Source organism: Protopterus annectens, chromosome 1.part0 (assembly GCF_019279795.1).
Source record: "Protopterus annectens isolate FY-2018-M chromosome 1.part0, PAN1.0, whole genome shotgun sequence".
Taxonomy (NCBI): Eukaryota; Metazoa; Chordata; order Ceratodontiformes; family Protopteridae; genus Protopterus; species Protopterus annectens.
Genome location: NC_056725.1, coordinates 861777650 through 861792117, shown reverse-complemented (window position 1 = coordinate 861792117; position 14468 = coordinate 861777650). Strand labels below are relative to the sequence as shown.

General features: G+C 38.8%; 1 protein-coding gene across 1 annotated transcript in view; it reads left to right on the top strand.

Annotated features, from left to right (window-relative positions):
* TTC13 (tetratricopeptide repeat domain 13) overlaps positions 1–14468 on the top strand; it is a gene marked incomplete in the record, with an annotated part of 1979199 nt that overhangs the window by 1046049 nt on the left and 918682 nt on the right. Inside the window, 1 exon segment of the mRNA XM_044063689.1 lies at positions 11774–11906. Coding sequence (XP_043919624.1) covers positions 11774–11906 — 133 coding nt within the window.

Genomic DNA, 14468 nt, shown 5'->3' with positions numbered 1-14468 from the left:
GTGATATGACCCTATTAGTATGAAGCTGATAATGAACATGAACAATATAAGCACTAGAGGGATCAGCAGCCCAGAGTGACTTACCTCAGTGCAAACTTTGGATTTTAAGAAGAGCTGATGCTTCCGATCATCAGGGATAGTTTCTCTTTCAGGTAGTTTTATAACTAATACCAGAACACCAGATACTATAACTCAATTTATTTGCTTAAGAATTCAGTACAATCCCAAAAATAAATACTCAGAATCATAAATATGTTTAAATATTTCTCTAATTCACTTAAAAATTACTAGAATAACATATTTTGCATCAACATCTATTTTGGACAATAAGTATAAAACTCAGATGTCTAGATTAATTGACTGTTTGTAATCCTGAATGATTTAACAGCAAATCAGATTTTTACTGAAGGATAAAGCAAAAGTATGAACAAAATCAGGGAAGTTCTGTGAAAGTAGGGACAGTGACAAGCATGCATTACTCCTCCATGGGATAAATCTTACTGCTTCTGCTGTTTGACAACTGCTAAACAGCAATGACTAATCTGGTGTGGCAGTACCAATGTTGCACAAGGCAGTGCTGAAATAAGTACATAACTAGTACTGCTGTGGTGTGTGTGTGTGTGTGTGTGTGTGTGTGTGTGTGTGTGTGTGTGTGTGTGTGTGTGTGTGTGTGTGTGTGTAAAAAACATCACTGATTTTTATCTGTGCATGCACCCAATAATGCCAGGACACATACATTATTCTTCTGTGTATCAGTTTAACCTGAATGGTGCTGAGATATGTCCCTTTTAGGATAAAGCTAATAATAGCCTCTGTTTACAACCACACCCATTCTAAAACCAGCCCTGCTCAAATGTGTGTGTGTGTGTACATAAAGCTGCTATGGGTTATGCGGGGCTAGAGATTGTGTGGATATTACATCATTAATTTTCATCACAGTCAAACCTTAGAGGTGCGCACATGAAGTCATTATAGCTTGTGTTTGAGCTGAGGGCAGTGTTTCTCACAGACCTCAGAGGTGTACAAAGAAGGTTACTATAGCTTGTGTAAGAGAGGTGTACTGTCTAGGAGCAACAAATTTGAATATTACTGAAATCATTCTCACAATCATGTACTAGGCACATATACATGTGGCTACCTTTGATGGCTGGGGTGAAGAACATGCTATGTATATGTATATCATCAGTCACTTGAAATATATGACAAAGGCAATTTAAATCTCTGCTTTCATCCCAGTCTTACACCAGAGGGATGCATAGGCAGTGACTTGCCTTTTTTAGAGGGTTATGGAGGTAGGCAGTATTTCCAGATAAGACTTAAATATTCTCACAACTACTGACTTGTTAGTTTACTGTAAGCTACAATTTTGTCAGCTTTGAAAATAAAGCCTTGGGCACAAATTATGCCTTGAAAGAAAAAAATAAGACTGAAATTATTTTTTTCTCCATAATTTTTATTTAGGCAACCATTGGAGTAAAATGTTGAGAAAATGCTCTAAAATGCATCCCAGACCATCTGTAAACCTGTGGCTTCTTGGGCCCTGACTTGAGTTATTTCCTAAGTGGTTATTACTGGGCTGTCTTGTTCAGGAAACGTGTGTTGAAGGATGCAAGGAAAACTAAAGCTGAACCACAGCAGTAAATTTCTTTCCTTAATCATAATTTCTGTTCAAGCTATTATTGGATGAAAAGGTTGTGTAAAATGCACTTCAGAGCATATAGAAAGTTATGGCTTCTTGAAAAAGCTTAGAGTAAGGCAAAATGTGAGAGAAGGAAGATAAAGGTAACGTGGATGGTATGGGGAGCCCAAAAAGAGAAAGAATCAGAGGAGAGGACTGGAGGGTGTGTGTGTGTGTGGGGGGGGGTTGAAATGTAGGTCCAGTCATCATTTCACTTTAAGTCCAGACCTGTACATAGACTTGTTGCAATGTATCACTGTTGCAACTAAGTGCCAGTAACTCTAACTGCCCCTTTGTTAGACAGCTCAACATAGTGATAGTGTGATACATAGGCCTGTTGTAATGTAAAAGCTTGTAGCTGCAGGTCTGTCTGTGGATACTACTCCTAAAAGTTTGCAGCATGAAATAAAAGGTTGCTTAGGATGGATGGCATTGTTAGGATGATACTTATACTGGAAGTGCCTAGGGGGCCCCCAACTTGACATTTGCTGGGGGCCCCCAAAATGCTAACACCGGCCCTGCGTACATCCTCCTAAATAATCTTATTATCGCATCAATGAAGGCAAATGCTACTATTACCCTACTCATAAAATCCAAGCTTATCCTGTTGAATGCTTTTTCTGCATCAAGACCCAAAGACAACAGTGCTATTTTCTTACATTCTGCTTCCCTTTGGATCATCATTGTTTTATTAATATCAAATGTTTGCCTCCCCTGCAAAACAAAAAAATATATATATTGATTTGTATCTGTCAATGTTGGCTACACGTTATACATTTGTCTAGCTAGTACAGACATAAATGCTTTATAATCATGGTTTAAAGTTGAAATGGGTCTGACGGGTCAGAACCCTGTTTGGGTGATACAGCCACCACAGCTTTCTTCCATGATGCTGCTGATTCCCCTCCTTTTAAAATAACTTTTAAACAAAATCTTCCAGATCTTTATCACTTTCTTTCTTCCTAACTTCCAAACTTCAGAGGAAATTCTTTCTGTTCCTGGAGACTTCACTGTTTATTGATCATACATTACCATTTTTATCTCATCTCCTCCTATCTTAATTATTAGTTGTTGAGCCTTATCTTCCTCTAATCTTGGTAGAACTAAGTCTTCTATAAATATTTCCATTTGTGCTTTTTTTTTTGTTTCCACATTTCCAAAATATCTCTAATAGTTCTATAGGATCTCTGTTTATATTTCTCGTCATGGGCTCCTTAAGTTTGGTGACAGCCCTTTATACTCTCATAGGTTCATAGGTGTGTACTAGGCTAATGGCCCTGGAGCCTTTACAAGCCTAGCCCATAGGATTACATTGGCATCATGCCACCAGACCTTAGTTCCTAGTGCCTCTGTCGAGCAGAGCCACTGGAGTGATCCCCGAGGTGAATTTTCTATTCCCCATCCACTCATCAAGATTTCTTTTGAAGAAGGCCAGTGAGGTGCTCTGCTTGACATCTATGGGAAGTCTATTCCATAGTATGGGCAGTCTCTGGGTTATGAACCTGTCCCTCCAGCATGTTCTGTTGATTGTGGTAATGAAGTTGACGTCTCTGGAGCATGTGGTGCAGAGGGATTGGGATTTCTTTAGATGTAGCATTTCTAACAGAGCTGGGTCAGATATGGCTTTGTAAGTCAAGCAGAGATTGCCTCTAAGCAGGTGATATGAGACAGAAAATAGTTGGAGTTTTTTGTGTCTGCCCATATAGGACAAGTGTTTAACGTCTAGGATCCTCTTTGTAAGGTACTTTTGCGGCCTCTCCAGTTGTTGCAGGTGTCTCGTGAGGTACATGCCAAATGGGGCATTGTACTTGATGATTGGCCTAATGAGGGAAGAGTAGAGGGAAACGATGACCTCTTTCTTCCTGGATGCAAAATCCTTAGTAATGAGATGTGCCACATAGAAGGACTTTCCTGACCACAGTGGCAATGTGGTGGTCAAAAGAGAGGTTGCTGGCAACCTGTGTTCCCAGATCTCTTATAACGCCTTCTGTGTTCAGTGGACTACCATCAATGTGGCAATTCAAGGGAACCGGGTTTTTCCCAAGGGGGATAACTACACATTTTTTCGCATTGAGCTTAAGGCCATGGTTCTGACACCATTCGTTGGTCTCATTGAGTCCTTTCTGAAGATGTCAACATCACTTGGGGACTTAAAAATAGCTATCTGTTGCCTAAGTCATTGTGCTAAATGTTTTTGTCCTCTGGAGTTGTTATAAAAGTAGCTGCTTAACGGCAATTTTTCTAAAGTCAGAGTGAAAGTAAACTTTATTGTCGTACAGATAACACAGAGAAAAAAGTGTATCATTGCACGAAATTTCGATACTCAGGCTATTAGCATATGAGTGACAGTTTACAGAAGGAAGATAGATTAAATTAATAAAAATTTTAAATTAAATAAAAATAAATGAAAAACTAAGGTACAAGAATAAATAAAGTAAAACAAGTTTGAAAGTTCTGTTTACATTAGAAACAGAACAAATTCAAAAGCAGGAATAGACTGTGTAGAAATACAGGGATATGCAAAAAAACAGTACTATTAGAGCGGGACACATGTAAGCTTTACCCACCACCAATATGTACCATAAACTTATAGTTCACAGTTTTCCTAGTGCAGATAGAGACATATGAAGTGAACCATTCAGAGAGTTTATGTAAACAACAATGACATATTGCACACAAATAATGTTTTACCCATGTAGTGTGTTAGACTATGGGTTTATTATTCAGCAGGTCTGATAGCATGTGGGAAGGTCTGATAGCATGTGGGAAGAAGCTATTATGGATTCTGGATGTCCTGTATCTAATGCTTCTGTAGTGCTTCCTTGTTGGCAGGAGTTTGAACAGTCCATGAGCCAGATGGTGAATATCCCTAAACAGTTTTTGGAATCTGCCATAGCATCTGTTTGAAAATATGTCCTGTAGAGATTGAAGATTGGAGCCAATGATTTTTTTTGCCTGTTTAACAATCTTATCCAGTCTTCTGATGAGCTTGAGACTTGTTTGTCAGTGCAGTCTCGGTCGTTGCTGTGTAGAAAGTGAGTAGGACCTGTGGGGGGAGATTAGCTCTACATAGTCTCCTAAGGAAGTGGAGACATCGTTGGGCTCTCTTTATAAGGTAAAAAGTGTTTGTGGCCCAACTTCGGTCTTGTGAGATATATGTACCCCTAGGAGTTTGGTGCTATTTACTGTCCCCACTTCTGCACAATTGATGATGATAGGGCTATGTGGCTTTTTCTTCTTCCTAAAATCGATGATAATTTCCTTGGTTTTCCCAACATTTAGTGCTAAGTTGTTGTCATTGCATCAATGAATGAGTTGGTTCACTTCCTCCCTATATACCCCCCTCATTTTCCTTCTTGATAAGGCCAGTTACTGTGGTGTTATCTACAAATTCAATAATTCTATTTGACTGATGCATAGTTGTGCTTTCATGTGTTAGAATTGTGAAAAGACATAGACTGAGTACACAAACTTGTGGGTCCCCAATGTTTAGGGTGATACTGTTTGAGTAATGTTTTCCAGCTCAAACTATTTGTGGCCTTTCAGTTAGGAAGTTGAGGATCCATTTGTATATTGTGTTTTCTATGCCCGGTTTACTCAGCTTAGACACCAGTTGTTGTGGAATAACTGTGTCAAGGCCGAGCTGAAGTCTATGAACAGCATGCGTACGTAACAGTCCTTATTTTCCAGGTGTTCCAAGGTGTGATGAAGTATTAAGGCTGTGGCATCTGCGTAGAACAATTTGACCTATATGCAAATTGTAAAGGTTCAAAATGTAGCAGGCAGACATGATTTTTTATGATCCTTGACCATTTATTTGAAACACTTCATCACTACTGAGGTAAGTGTAATTGGCCAGTAATCATTTATTGATGCTGGAGATGATTTCTTGGGCAGATGGATAATGTTGGTGGTCTTAAAGCAGTTGGGCACTTTTTCCTGGCTGAGTGATATTTGAAAAATGTCTGTGAAGACTGGTGCCAGCTGATCAGCGCAGTTTTTAAGTAGCTTCCCCAGGATCCTGTCTGGAACAGCTGCTTTGCTCGTATGAACCATGTGTCAGTTCTTGCGTACTTCTTTCAGATTGAAGCATGGGTATTTCATCTTCATTTGTGGGTAGTCTCTCTGATGAGGTTCTATTAAATTCCTCGAATCTGCTGAAGTAGATGTTTAGCTTGTTTAAAAAGTATGGGTTATCATCACATTTCATGGATGGTGGCTTATTGTCTGTGATGTTTTGGATACCTCTCCATAGCTGCCTGCGATCTTTCTGGTCAGAGAGGCATCTCTGTATTTTAAGACTGTAGGCCCATTTTGCTACTCTCACACCTTTGTTCAAGTTAATCCTGGTCTTTTTCAAAGCCTGTGTCCAGCCTTAAAGATAGCAATGCGGGCTGTCAGTAATTTGTATACCCTACTGGTGAGCCAAGGGTTTTGGTTGGCTCTGATGGTTACTCCCTGTGCTGTGTGTGCTTATGCATACATGTATATATGTAAATAAATGCATTTACAGAACATTCCCATCCTCTATTAACTTAGAACAAGCACAGAAATCTATGTACATTTTCAAGAAGTTAAATTTAATCTTCCAGATAGGAACACTTGCCTTAAATCGACAGCTGCACCCATGGGCATAGCTTAACCTATAGTTAAGGTTAACCATGCTAAAGTACATGTTACAGCTTGTGTTCTCACATACACCCATTGCTCTTTCCTCTTTTCTTATCTCTATTACTTACCCTCCCAGGTGTTAAAAACAGCTTGTATGCAACATTAATGTTTAGCCCTAAGATAAAGTGCACTTGGCTATCTTTTAATAAGACTAAATTAGGCACTACTGTATCAAATATATTACAATATTAAGGCTGCTGGGGTTGCTACCATCTGTTATTCTCCTCTTGTCAGTTTCAAACTTTATATTTCCCTGAACTGCTTTCCATTGTGCTTTGAATTTTGCATTTCCCTCAGTAAAGGATGCTCAGAACTCTCAAGATGAATTGCTTGCAGCTGTAGACAGCTTGTTTCAATGTAAAAGTAGTCTTCCATGAGAAAAAAAACAGCTGACAACTTTGCAGATGCATGCAGGAATCATTGTAAATTTCACTCAGAACAGAATATACAGAATTCCCCTGGCTAGCTGCCTTCAGCTGCAGAGTTTTTGTCTCACACAGAGAACATTTTCTAATGGAAATATATTATTTTTCAAGCCTGTTTGTTTATAGCTTAAGCCAAGGACATTAATCTAAGCATCAACCCTTTTAAAACAAAGAGAAATTATCATCTTAATTATACATATATAGTCTGTATACTTTACACCCCCCATCCCCACTCCAGCAGCCAAAGATCACAGTATTATAGTAACTTAAACTTCCATCTGTCCAGTCTTTCTTCTCTTGATTTACTTGTAAAACCTGTATTTCTTAAAACTCAAAAATGTACTTGTTTAATATCTTTATTGCATACAACAGTCACTGAAAAGATGCCCCATGTCCACATTTAAAATACCCCTGACTTGTACACACTATAAAACTGCTTTACAATGTAATGTGCAGTTTATATCATGAAATGTTTTCTACAGATGCTGAGAACAGTAGTTGTTTTCCTTATAGTTGCTTGTTTTTTCCCTTTAGTATCGTTCTCAACATCAGTGACATAATATGCAATATATACTTTACAGCCAGCCTGCAAGTTTAACAAAGTCAGCCAAAGTTCAGCTTTTTCTCAGCAACGTTTTTTTGCAAAGCCATATTTCATAAATGTGATTGATGCTTTATGCTCCCCATGTATTCACTTATGTTAGTGTTGCTTGTCTCCTTCCTGATCATCTCCATCTCCCAACACCAGACTCTACTTGAAGTCTAGGGTATAACTGATTCTTCTAGTCAACTCCTGTGCTTTTTTCTTTCTCTCAAGCATGTTCATTTTGGAATATTGGGAAAGGTTTCACTGGCAAACTCTCTCTATGAACTGTATTGCCAGAAGCATGACAAGCAGATACTTCTTCTTCTTTTTGGCTCCCTATTTGCTGCATAAACTTTTTTCCTTCTTAGCCTGTTCTACATCAAAAAATTACTTTTGATCCTCCAGGAAGACCATGATATAGTAGCTTGAATGTGATACCTGTCTCTCGACATTCCCAGATTGCATAAATAATTTGCTTCTCATCTTCCTGGTATCAAGTGAATCATTTTTCTACAAGTACCCTGTTGTCTCTAATTTTTTAATATTTTCCCTTCTTCCACAATTTTGTCGGGATCAACTCATTCTGCTGGTATGATTGCTTCTTTATTAATATGTTTTGGATGCTTTCTCATCCCTAGGTTTGGAGTGTGCACTCTGTGCTCTTTCAATTAACAAATCCTGCTGTGGAACACTAGTTGAGTTGCTTATTTGTGTTGCCATAAAATTAATAGTTGTTTCCTTCCAGTTGCTCTGGTACAACAGAATATCTCGAGTTTGGTTTCTGTGCGTGCTCTGTCTTCTAGCTCAACTATTTTTTGAAACAGCTCTTCTTGAGAAGCCTCATACACAGCCAGCCTTTTCTTCATTTCAACCTCTGATTGTTTGCAGTTTTATCAGTTCATCTAAATAGCTTCTAAAAGCTTATTTTGTTTTTTTTTTTCCAGACTTTTGTTATTTGGGTTGGTGTATTACTTCAATGTTTTATTTATTGTAATCACCTCTGAGTACATTTGATGTATTTTTCCTCTAAATTACTAGAAGCATCCCGTGGGCCAGATCTGAAGTTTGAATTGCTTTGTTTCTGAAAAGCTGCAGGATTCTTCCCAGCCAGAAATGCTCTTATATTTTCCTTCTAGCACTCAATAATTGCTCCTCCTCTTCCTCTTGTTCCATAAGATTATCCTTCGTCTGCAGTACTTTAACATTTGATAATCCCTCTTCACCTTTTCTGATAAGTTTTCTTTCAGATTCTCAAATTTTTTTCTTTACTGGCACCCAGGCAGTATACTAACTGAATTTTACCAAAGCTTACAATTTCACTGATGCTTTTTTTCTCTCAGTTTCTTTCTTCACACCAGGAGAGCTGAAATTAAGCTGTTGATCAGTGTGCAGCCATCTTAGAAATTCTTTCAGAAAACAGATCCATAACTGTTAGTTTTGACAGTACTTTAACCATTCTCTTAGCAGTATCAACATAAATGCTTTAAATTGGTTCAAAATTTAAATTGATGTGTGTGAAGTTAGATTTATAGGGACTTTCCTGTCTTTGAGTAGTACAGCCACAGTAGATTTCGTTCAAATTTCTGGTGCTAGCCCTCTTTTTAGAGCATTCTTAAACAAAACCTTCAAAGTCATTATCGTTTCCCCCACCTCGCTTCCAAACTTCCACAGGAATATTATCCTTTCCTCGAGATTTTCCTGTTGTCTAATTATAGAGTACCATTTTTATTTCATACTCTCCCATCTTAGCTGTTAATTTATGAGCCTCATCTTTCTCTAACCTTGGCATATTTAAGTCTTCCATAAATTTCCATTTGTGTCTTTTCTTTTTTCTCCATTCCATTTTCGTAGATTTTCCAAAATGTGGTATGTACCTTTTTATGGTCTCTGGTTATTTTTATAGTCATAGGCTCTCAAGTTTTTCAACACCCCTTCCTGTTTTCTGTTGCCTAAGCCATTGTGCTAATACATTTTACTTTTGTGTTATCAAAAAATACTTGCTTAACAGTAATATTCTTAAATGCATGCATATTATCCAAATGCTTCCTTATTTTCCTTCTAGCACTCAATAATTGTTCCTTCTCCTCCTGTTGTTCTGTAAGATCCTCCTTCATCTGCAGTACGTTTAACATTTGATAATCCCACTAAACAGTTTCTATTACTTTTTTCCCTGTACCTCTTTGTCTCACAGTTTACCACATTTTTAATTCTATTTTCATCTTATCCCACTACTCAGCTGTCCGTTCTGAAGACATTTTTATATTCCCTAGGAGCTCAAATTGCTTACACCACCCTTTCCTTAAAATCCTCTTTTTAAAAGGTAAATAGAAAAGCACTTGTGTCTCATTTTCTTTACATTTTCTAACCCAAAATTGATGCAGATCATTAGCAATTGAAAAGGAGTCTTTGTAGCTTAAGCCAGTCAGTAAATACAGGAGTTGCACAGAAGGTGTGCTGTATAGCAAGAATTACATGTAGGTGACTTTGTAAGGTAATGAAGCACTAAGGTGATGCCACAGTTGCAAAACAAATTGCTACTGAGGTGAGAGGTAATAACAGTCTGACATAATGACTGAAATAGATGATGAAGCATGTACTAAAAGAAATAACACAAGATTTTATGCCCAGAATGTGTTCACAGATATCACGAACAAGTGCAAACAGGAAATAAAGGGAAAGATGTAAAGAAAATATTGTTCAAGTATGTAAAAATCTTGGACTTAGATAAGAGAAAATGAACATTTTTAGTGTGGCATTTCTTCAGCTTGATTTTTAAATTGGTTTTAGTTGTGTTTCTTTTGGTCCTTTATTTCTCATAATGCATTCTTATGCACCTGATAACCTTATACCATCATTCTGCTTTGAATTATTTTCCATGGTTCCAAGGGGTCAGGGCTGTGCATGACTTTGAAGAATAAACTAAGAGCAATTCTAGATTAGTCATACTGCTGTACCACTTACAAATTCCACTGATGACACTGGGTAGAGTCACTGTTATCTGAGCTACTGCTAGATGTGTTTATTGCAGTTCCCATCTCATAGCTTTATAATGACATGTCACCTGATCCCATGGAAGAGATTTACTTACAGCATACCCATCACATAACATCTGTGATGGTGCAGCGGTAGCGTTGTTGCCTTACAGCAAGAGGTTCTCCTGTTCGATTTTCGGCTGGAGTGTGGGGAGTGACTTCTGTGTGGAGTCTACATGTCCTCCCCACGGTTGGGTGGGAGTTCGAAAGACATGCGTAAATGGGCGTGCATTCGTTGAAGGTTGAACGTTGAGCTGGCACCTCAGCTTTCATGCAAATCTACCGCCAATCATTAGCGGACCGGAGTTCCGCTGTGGCGATCCCTAACCGGGAAAAGTCGAAAGACAAACAACAACAAGAACACCCATCACATAACTTATTATTGCTTGGCTTTGAGACACTGAAGGGTAGAGCCCTGACTGTGACCCACCCAGAGTATTTTGAGTTTAAGTAGTAGCACAGACTCTGCAAGAGCTGGGTGAAAAGGATATAAGTGGGTGTCTATTTTTGGGTGCTCCATCATGAAGGGAGGCATGGCAGCCTAGCCCATTGCAAACCTAACACTTAACCAAATGTTGGTGTGCCAGAAAGCAATGTTCAAGCTGGGGCTGAGTCTCCAGTATTTGCATGCTGTATCATGGGGATAGGCTCATGAACCAAATTGTGCTTGAGTAGTAAACTAATAGCTTAGAGGATCCCACTCCTTCATAACAACAGAAACCCCTGGTGGCTGCCTGGATTGTCGTTCCTGTCTTCATGTAACGGGGCTGGAATAACAGGACTGTGGGCAGAAGCTGTTAATCGTCATGTATTGGGGGAGAACAAGAATATATGTCTTCTCACCCTGCAGTAAACAATAGAAGCTTCTGACTACATCATTTGTTTGCTGCTTTCTAGCTTTGAATCCTCAGTAGAATGAAGCCGTACTGACTGAGTAACACTTCATTTCTCCTTATTAACATTGAATAAAAAGAGCTGCAGAATGTGTTTACAGGCTTAGTATTATGTATGCAGATTTGATCCTGATTTACTTTATTGTGGTTAATATATCACAGCACTGCATTATTCAGTTAGGCACACAAAGTGCTACTAAGAGAAGTTATCAAACATATATTGTGTGTGTGTGTTTATGTAGATGTGTGTGTGTGTGTGTGTGTGTGTGTGTGTGTGTGTGTGTGTGTGTATATATATATATATATATATATATATAAGAAGTAATGTATATACACACACAGTATATGTATGCATGTGTCTGTATAGCTAGATGTAGATGTGTGTTTGTGTGTGTGTGGGTGTGTATGCATATATATGTCAAATTTCCCATAATTGTCCACCTGTGTTGAACAGTGTGTTTTTTTTTTTTTTTTATTATTTTTTGTAGCAATGGGCTTCGCAACACTGGAAGTTATGCAGTCCTTGCAGCGAACATGGATGAATTCTAAAATTCGTCTGAATGGGAAAACTAGACTAATGCAGTGGAAAGACATGTTTGACATTGCTGTGAAGTGGAGAAGGTATACATAAAATGTACAATAAATTACAATTTTATTTCAGTATGGTTAACTACACATTTCATTTTTAACATTCATGGAGAACAAACTATTTCATATATCTATTTTAGTTTCACTGAGTGGACATTCCTAGATGTTCTTCATGTTTCACTGTTGCAGTCATTACATTTGGGTAATCTGCTGGCAGGTTGCCCTCAGTCGGCCTGAATAACAAAGTCTTAGGTCCTGCGTCGTTTGCTGTCTCCTCTTCCATGACGCCTCTGACTTCTGTTTGTAGGTTCTCAGGATTCGCTTTGCTTGCACCTTCAGGTGGGATGGGACCAGGCAAGGAACCATCATACCGCAAACTGCACTAGCTCTTTTTCTTGGCCTTATCCCCAGTGTACCAACAATGCAACTGTGTACTGGATGGTCAGTGAGAACCACTGAGAATGTGCCTGCCTCAGATGCTAAGGCGGCCATGCCCCTTTACCATACCCTGTATTCAGCCTGAGGATTGTGTTGAGCAGCAACCTCCAGCAGGGCTCAAGGAACAGTCCTTCCACTCTGGCACAGTCCCTTCCCCCTAGGATAGGCACAACCACCTTCCCAGCTAGCTGAGTCAGACACCTGAGCTGCTTATTGAACTCTGGTCACTGGACCCACAGACAGGGCTTCATATTTCTGTGTCTCTGGGCTGAGTTCTGTTCCACTGTTTACAGGTGGATGAATTGGACCTGTGTCTTTACTTACTTACAGTAATAAGTACATTGATTATTGCACACACAACAGTATTAAGCTAGGTTATAAGAGGCATAAATAATATTTTTATGTAAATCATTATGGAAGACACTAGTTGGAGTTCCAATAGTATGTTGTAAACAAAACTGCAGTCATTAAGTAACAGTACTGTCACTTGTCTAGGGTTACCATTGAAGATGAACAGGTAGGGTAGTTCGTTTATATGCTTTATTGCATAGAAACACATCAGGGTAGATACCAGCAGTATAAAATATAAACACTGATTAACTGACAGACTACACAGACATGCTTGCTTACATCTCAACAACTTACAACAAAATGGCAGTCAGGCTCATACATGCTCAGTATTTATTCACTTGTGCAAGCCCCTAGAAAGCTTCTTGAAAGTATACATACATATTGATCTACGTCCACCCTCTTTAATGAATTGCCCACAAAAGCCCCTAGAAAGCTTCTTGAAAGTATACATACATATTGATCTACGTCCACCCTCTTTAATGAATTGCCCACAATATGATGACATTTAAAAGAAACGCAATTGTACAGACAATAAGAAATAAACACAATGTTCATGTCCAAGTTGCTGTGTATCTGGAACATGGTCTGGAAATTCGACCTGATCTAGTGATATAGCAATCAGAACTGGGTTTAGCAATGGGAACAATCATTGGTGAACAGTTTGCTTCAGGAGTTTTGGGATTCTTCTCAGGAATAGGGATATTTACTGGAACGTCCTCTGGAACTGGAAAGTTGGAAAACTCACTCTGAGATGTAGAGTCTCTCTCGCAGGGATGATACTGCAATACAGGCCCAGACACTGGGACCAAATATTTCCAATTCTGCCTAAATTCTGCTCCTTGCTATTCCATAATGTACAATCTCAGCTGTGGACATCAGCCATGACACCTGTTCACAGCTCCAATTCGATCAAAACCTTTTGTCCTCTGCGTCTCACTATCTCCCCTTCTCGTAATGGATTGAGCTGTTTGCTGGACTTGTCATAATAGGACTTCTGGGATAAGCCCTTCTTCAAAGATTGGCTTTCACTGAACTGTTAACACACTGAACCTATTACTTACTACTAATTGGTAGTGTGGTTCTGGTTTGTCTCGACAGAAGTGTCTGTGCAGATGAACCAAGATGTTTATCATGAGGAACATTTCTGAGATTCAAGAAAACATCAGTATTGTCTCGTTTTGACTTCTCTAGTACTTGTGTAGTACTTTGAACTGCACTTTCTGCCAAACCATTTGACTGCGGACACTCAGGGCTACTCGTAACATGAGTAAAGTCCCACTCCTCAGCAAATCCTTTGAACTGCTGGCTTCTAAACTGTTTACCATTGTCAGAAATAACTTTGTGCAGACTACCATGGACTGTAAAATGGCACTTCATTTTAGTAATGACAGTACTGGATGCTAGATGGGTAAAGTAGGCCAGTCTCGAACTAGTTTGAATAAGAGTCTACTGACAGCAAGTAATGTTGACCATTCCACTCGAAAATGCCTGTAGCTACTGTCAACCAAGGTAGTTCAGGAACCTGGTTTAGCTGAAGTGGTTGTTTTTGTTGATGTGGCTTAGTACTATTGCATACAGAACAAGGTTAAAGTACTCTCTCAATATCCTGTGATATAGAAGGCCAAAATACTAGTCCTCTCACCCTTTTTTTTTGGTAGAATCAGTTTCTGTGTGACCATGATGCAAGATGGTAATATACTCTTGTTTTAAGAATTTTGGAACAATCACTTTTGGAACTTTCATGATGGTACCATTATCAAACAAAATCTCATCTCTTTAAGAAAAAAAGGTTGCACTTCCATTGGT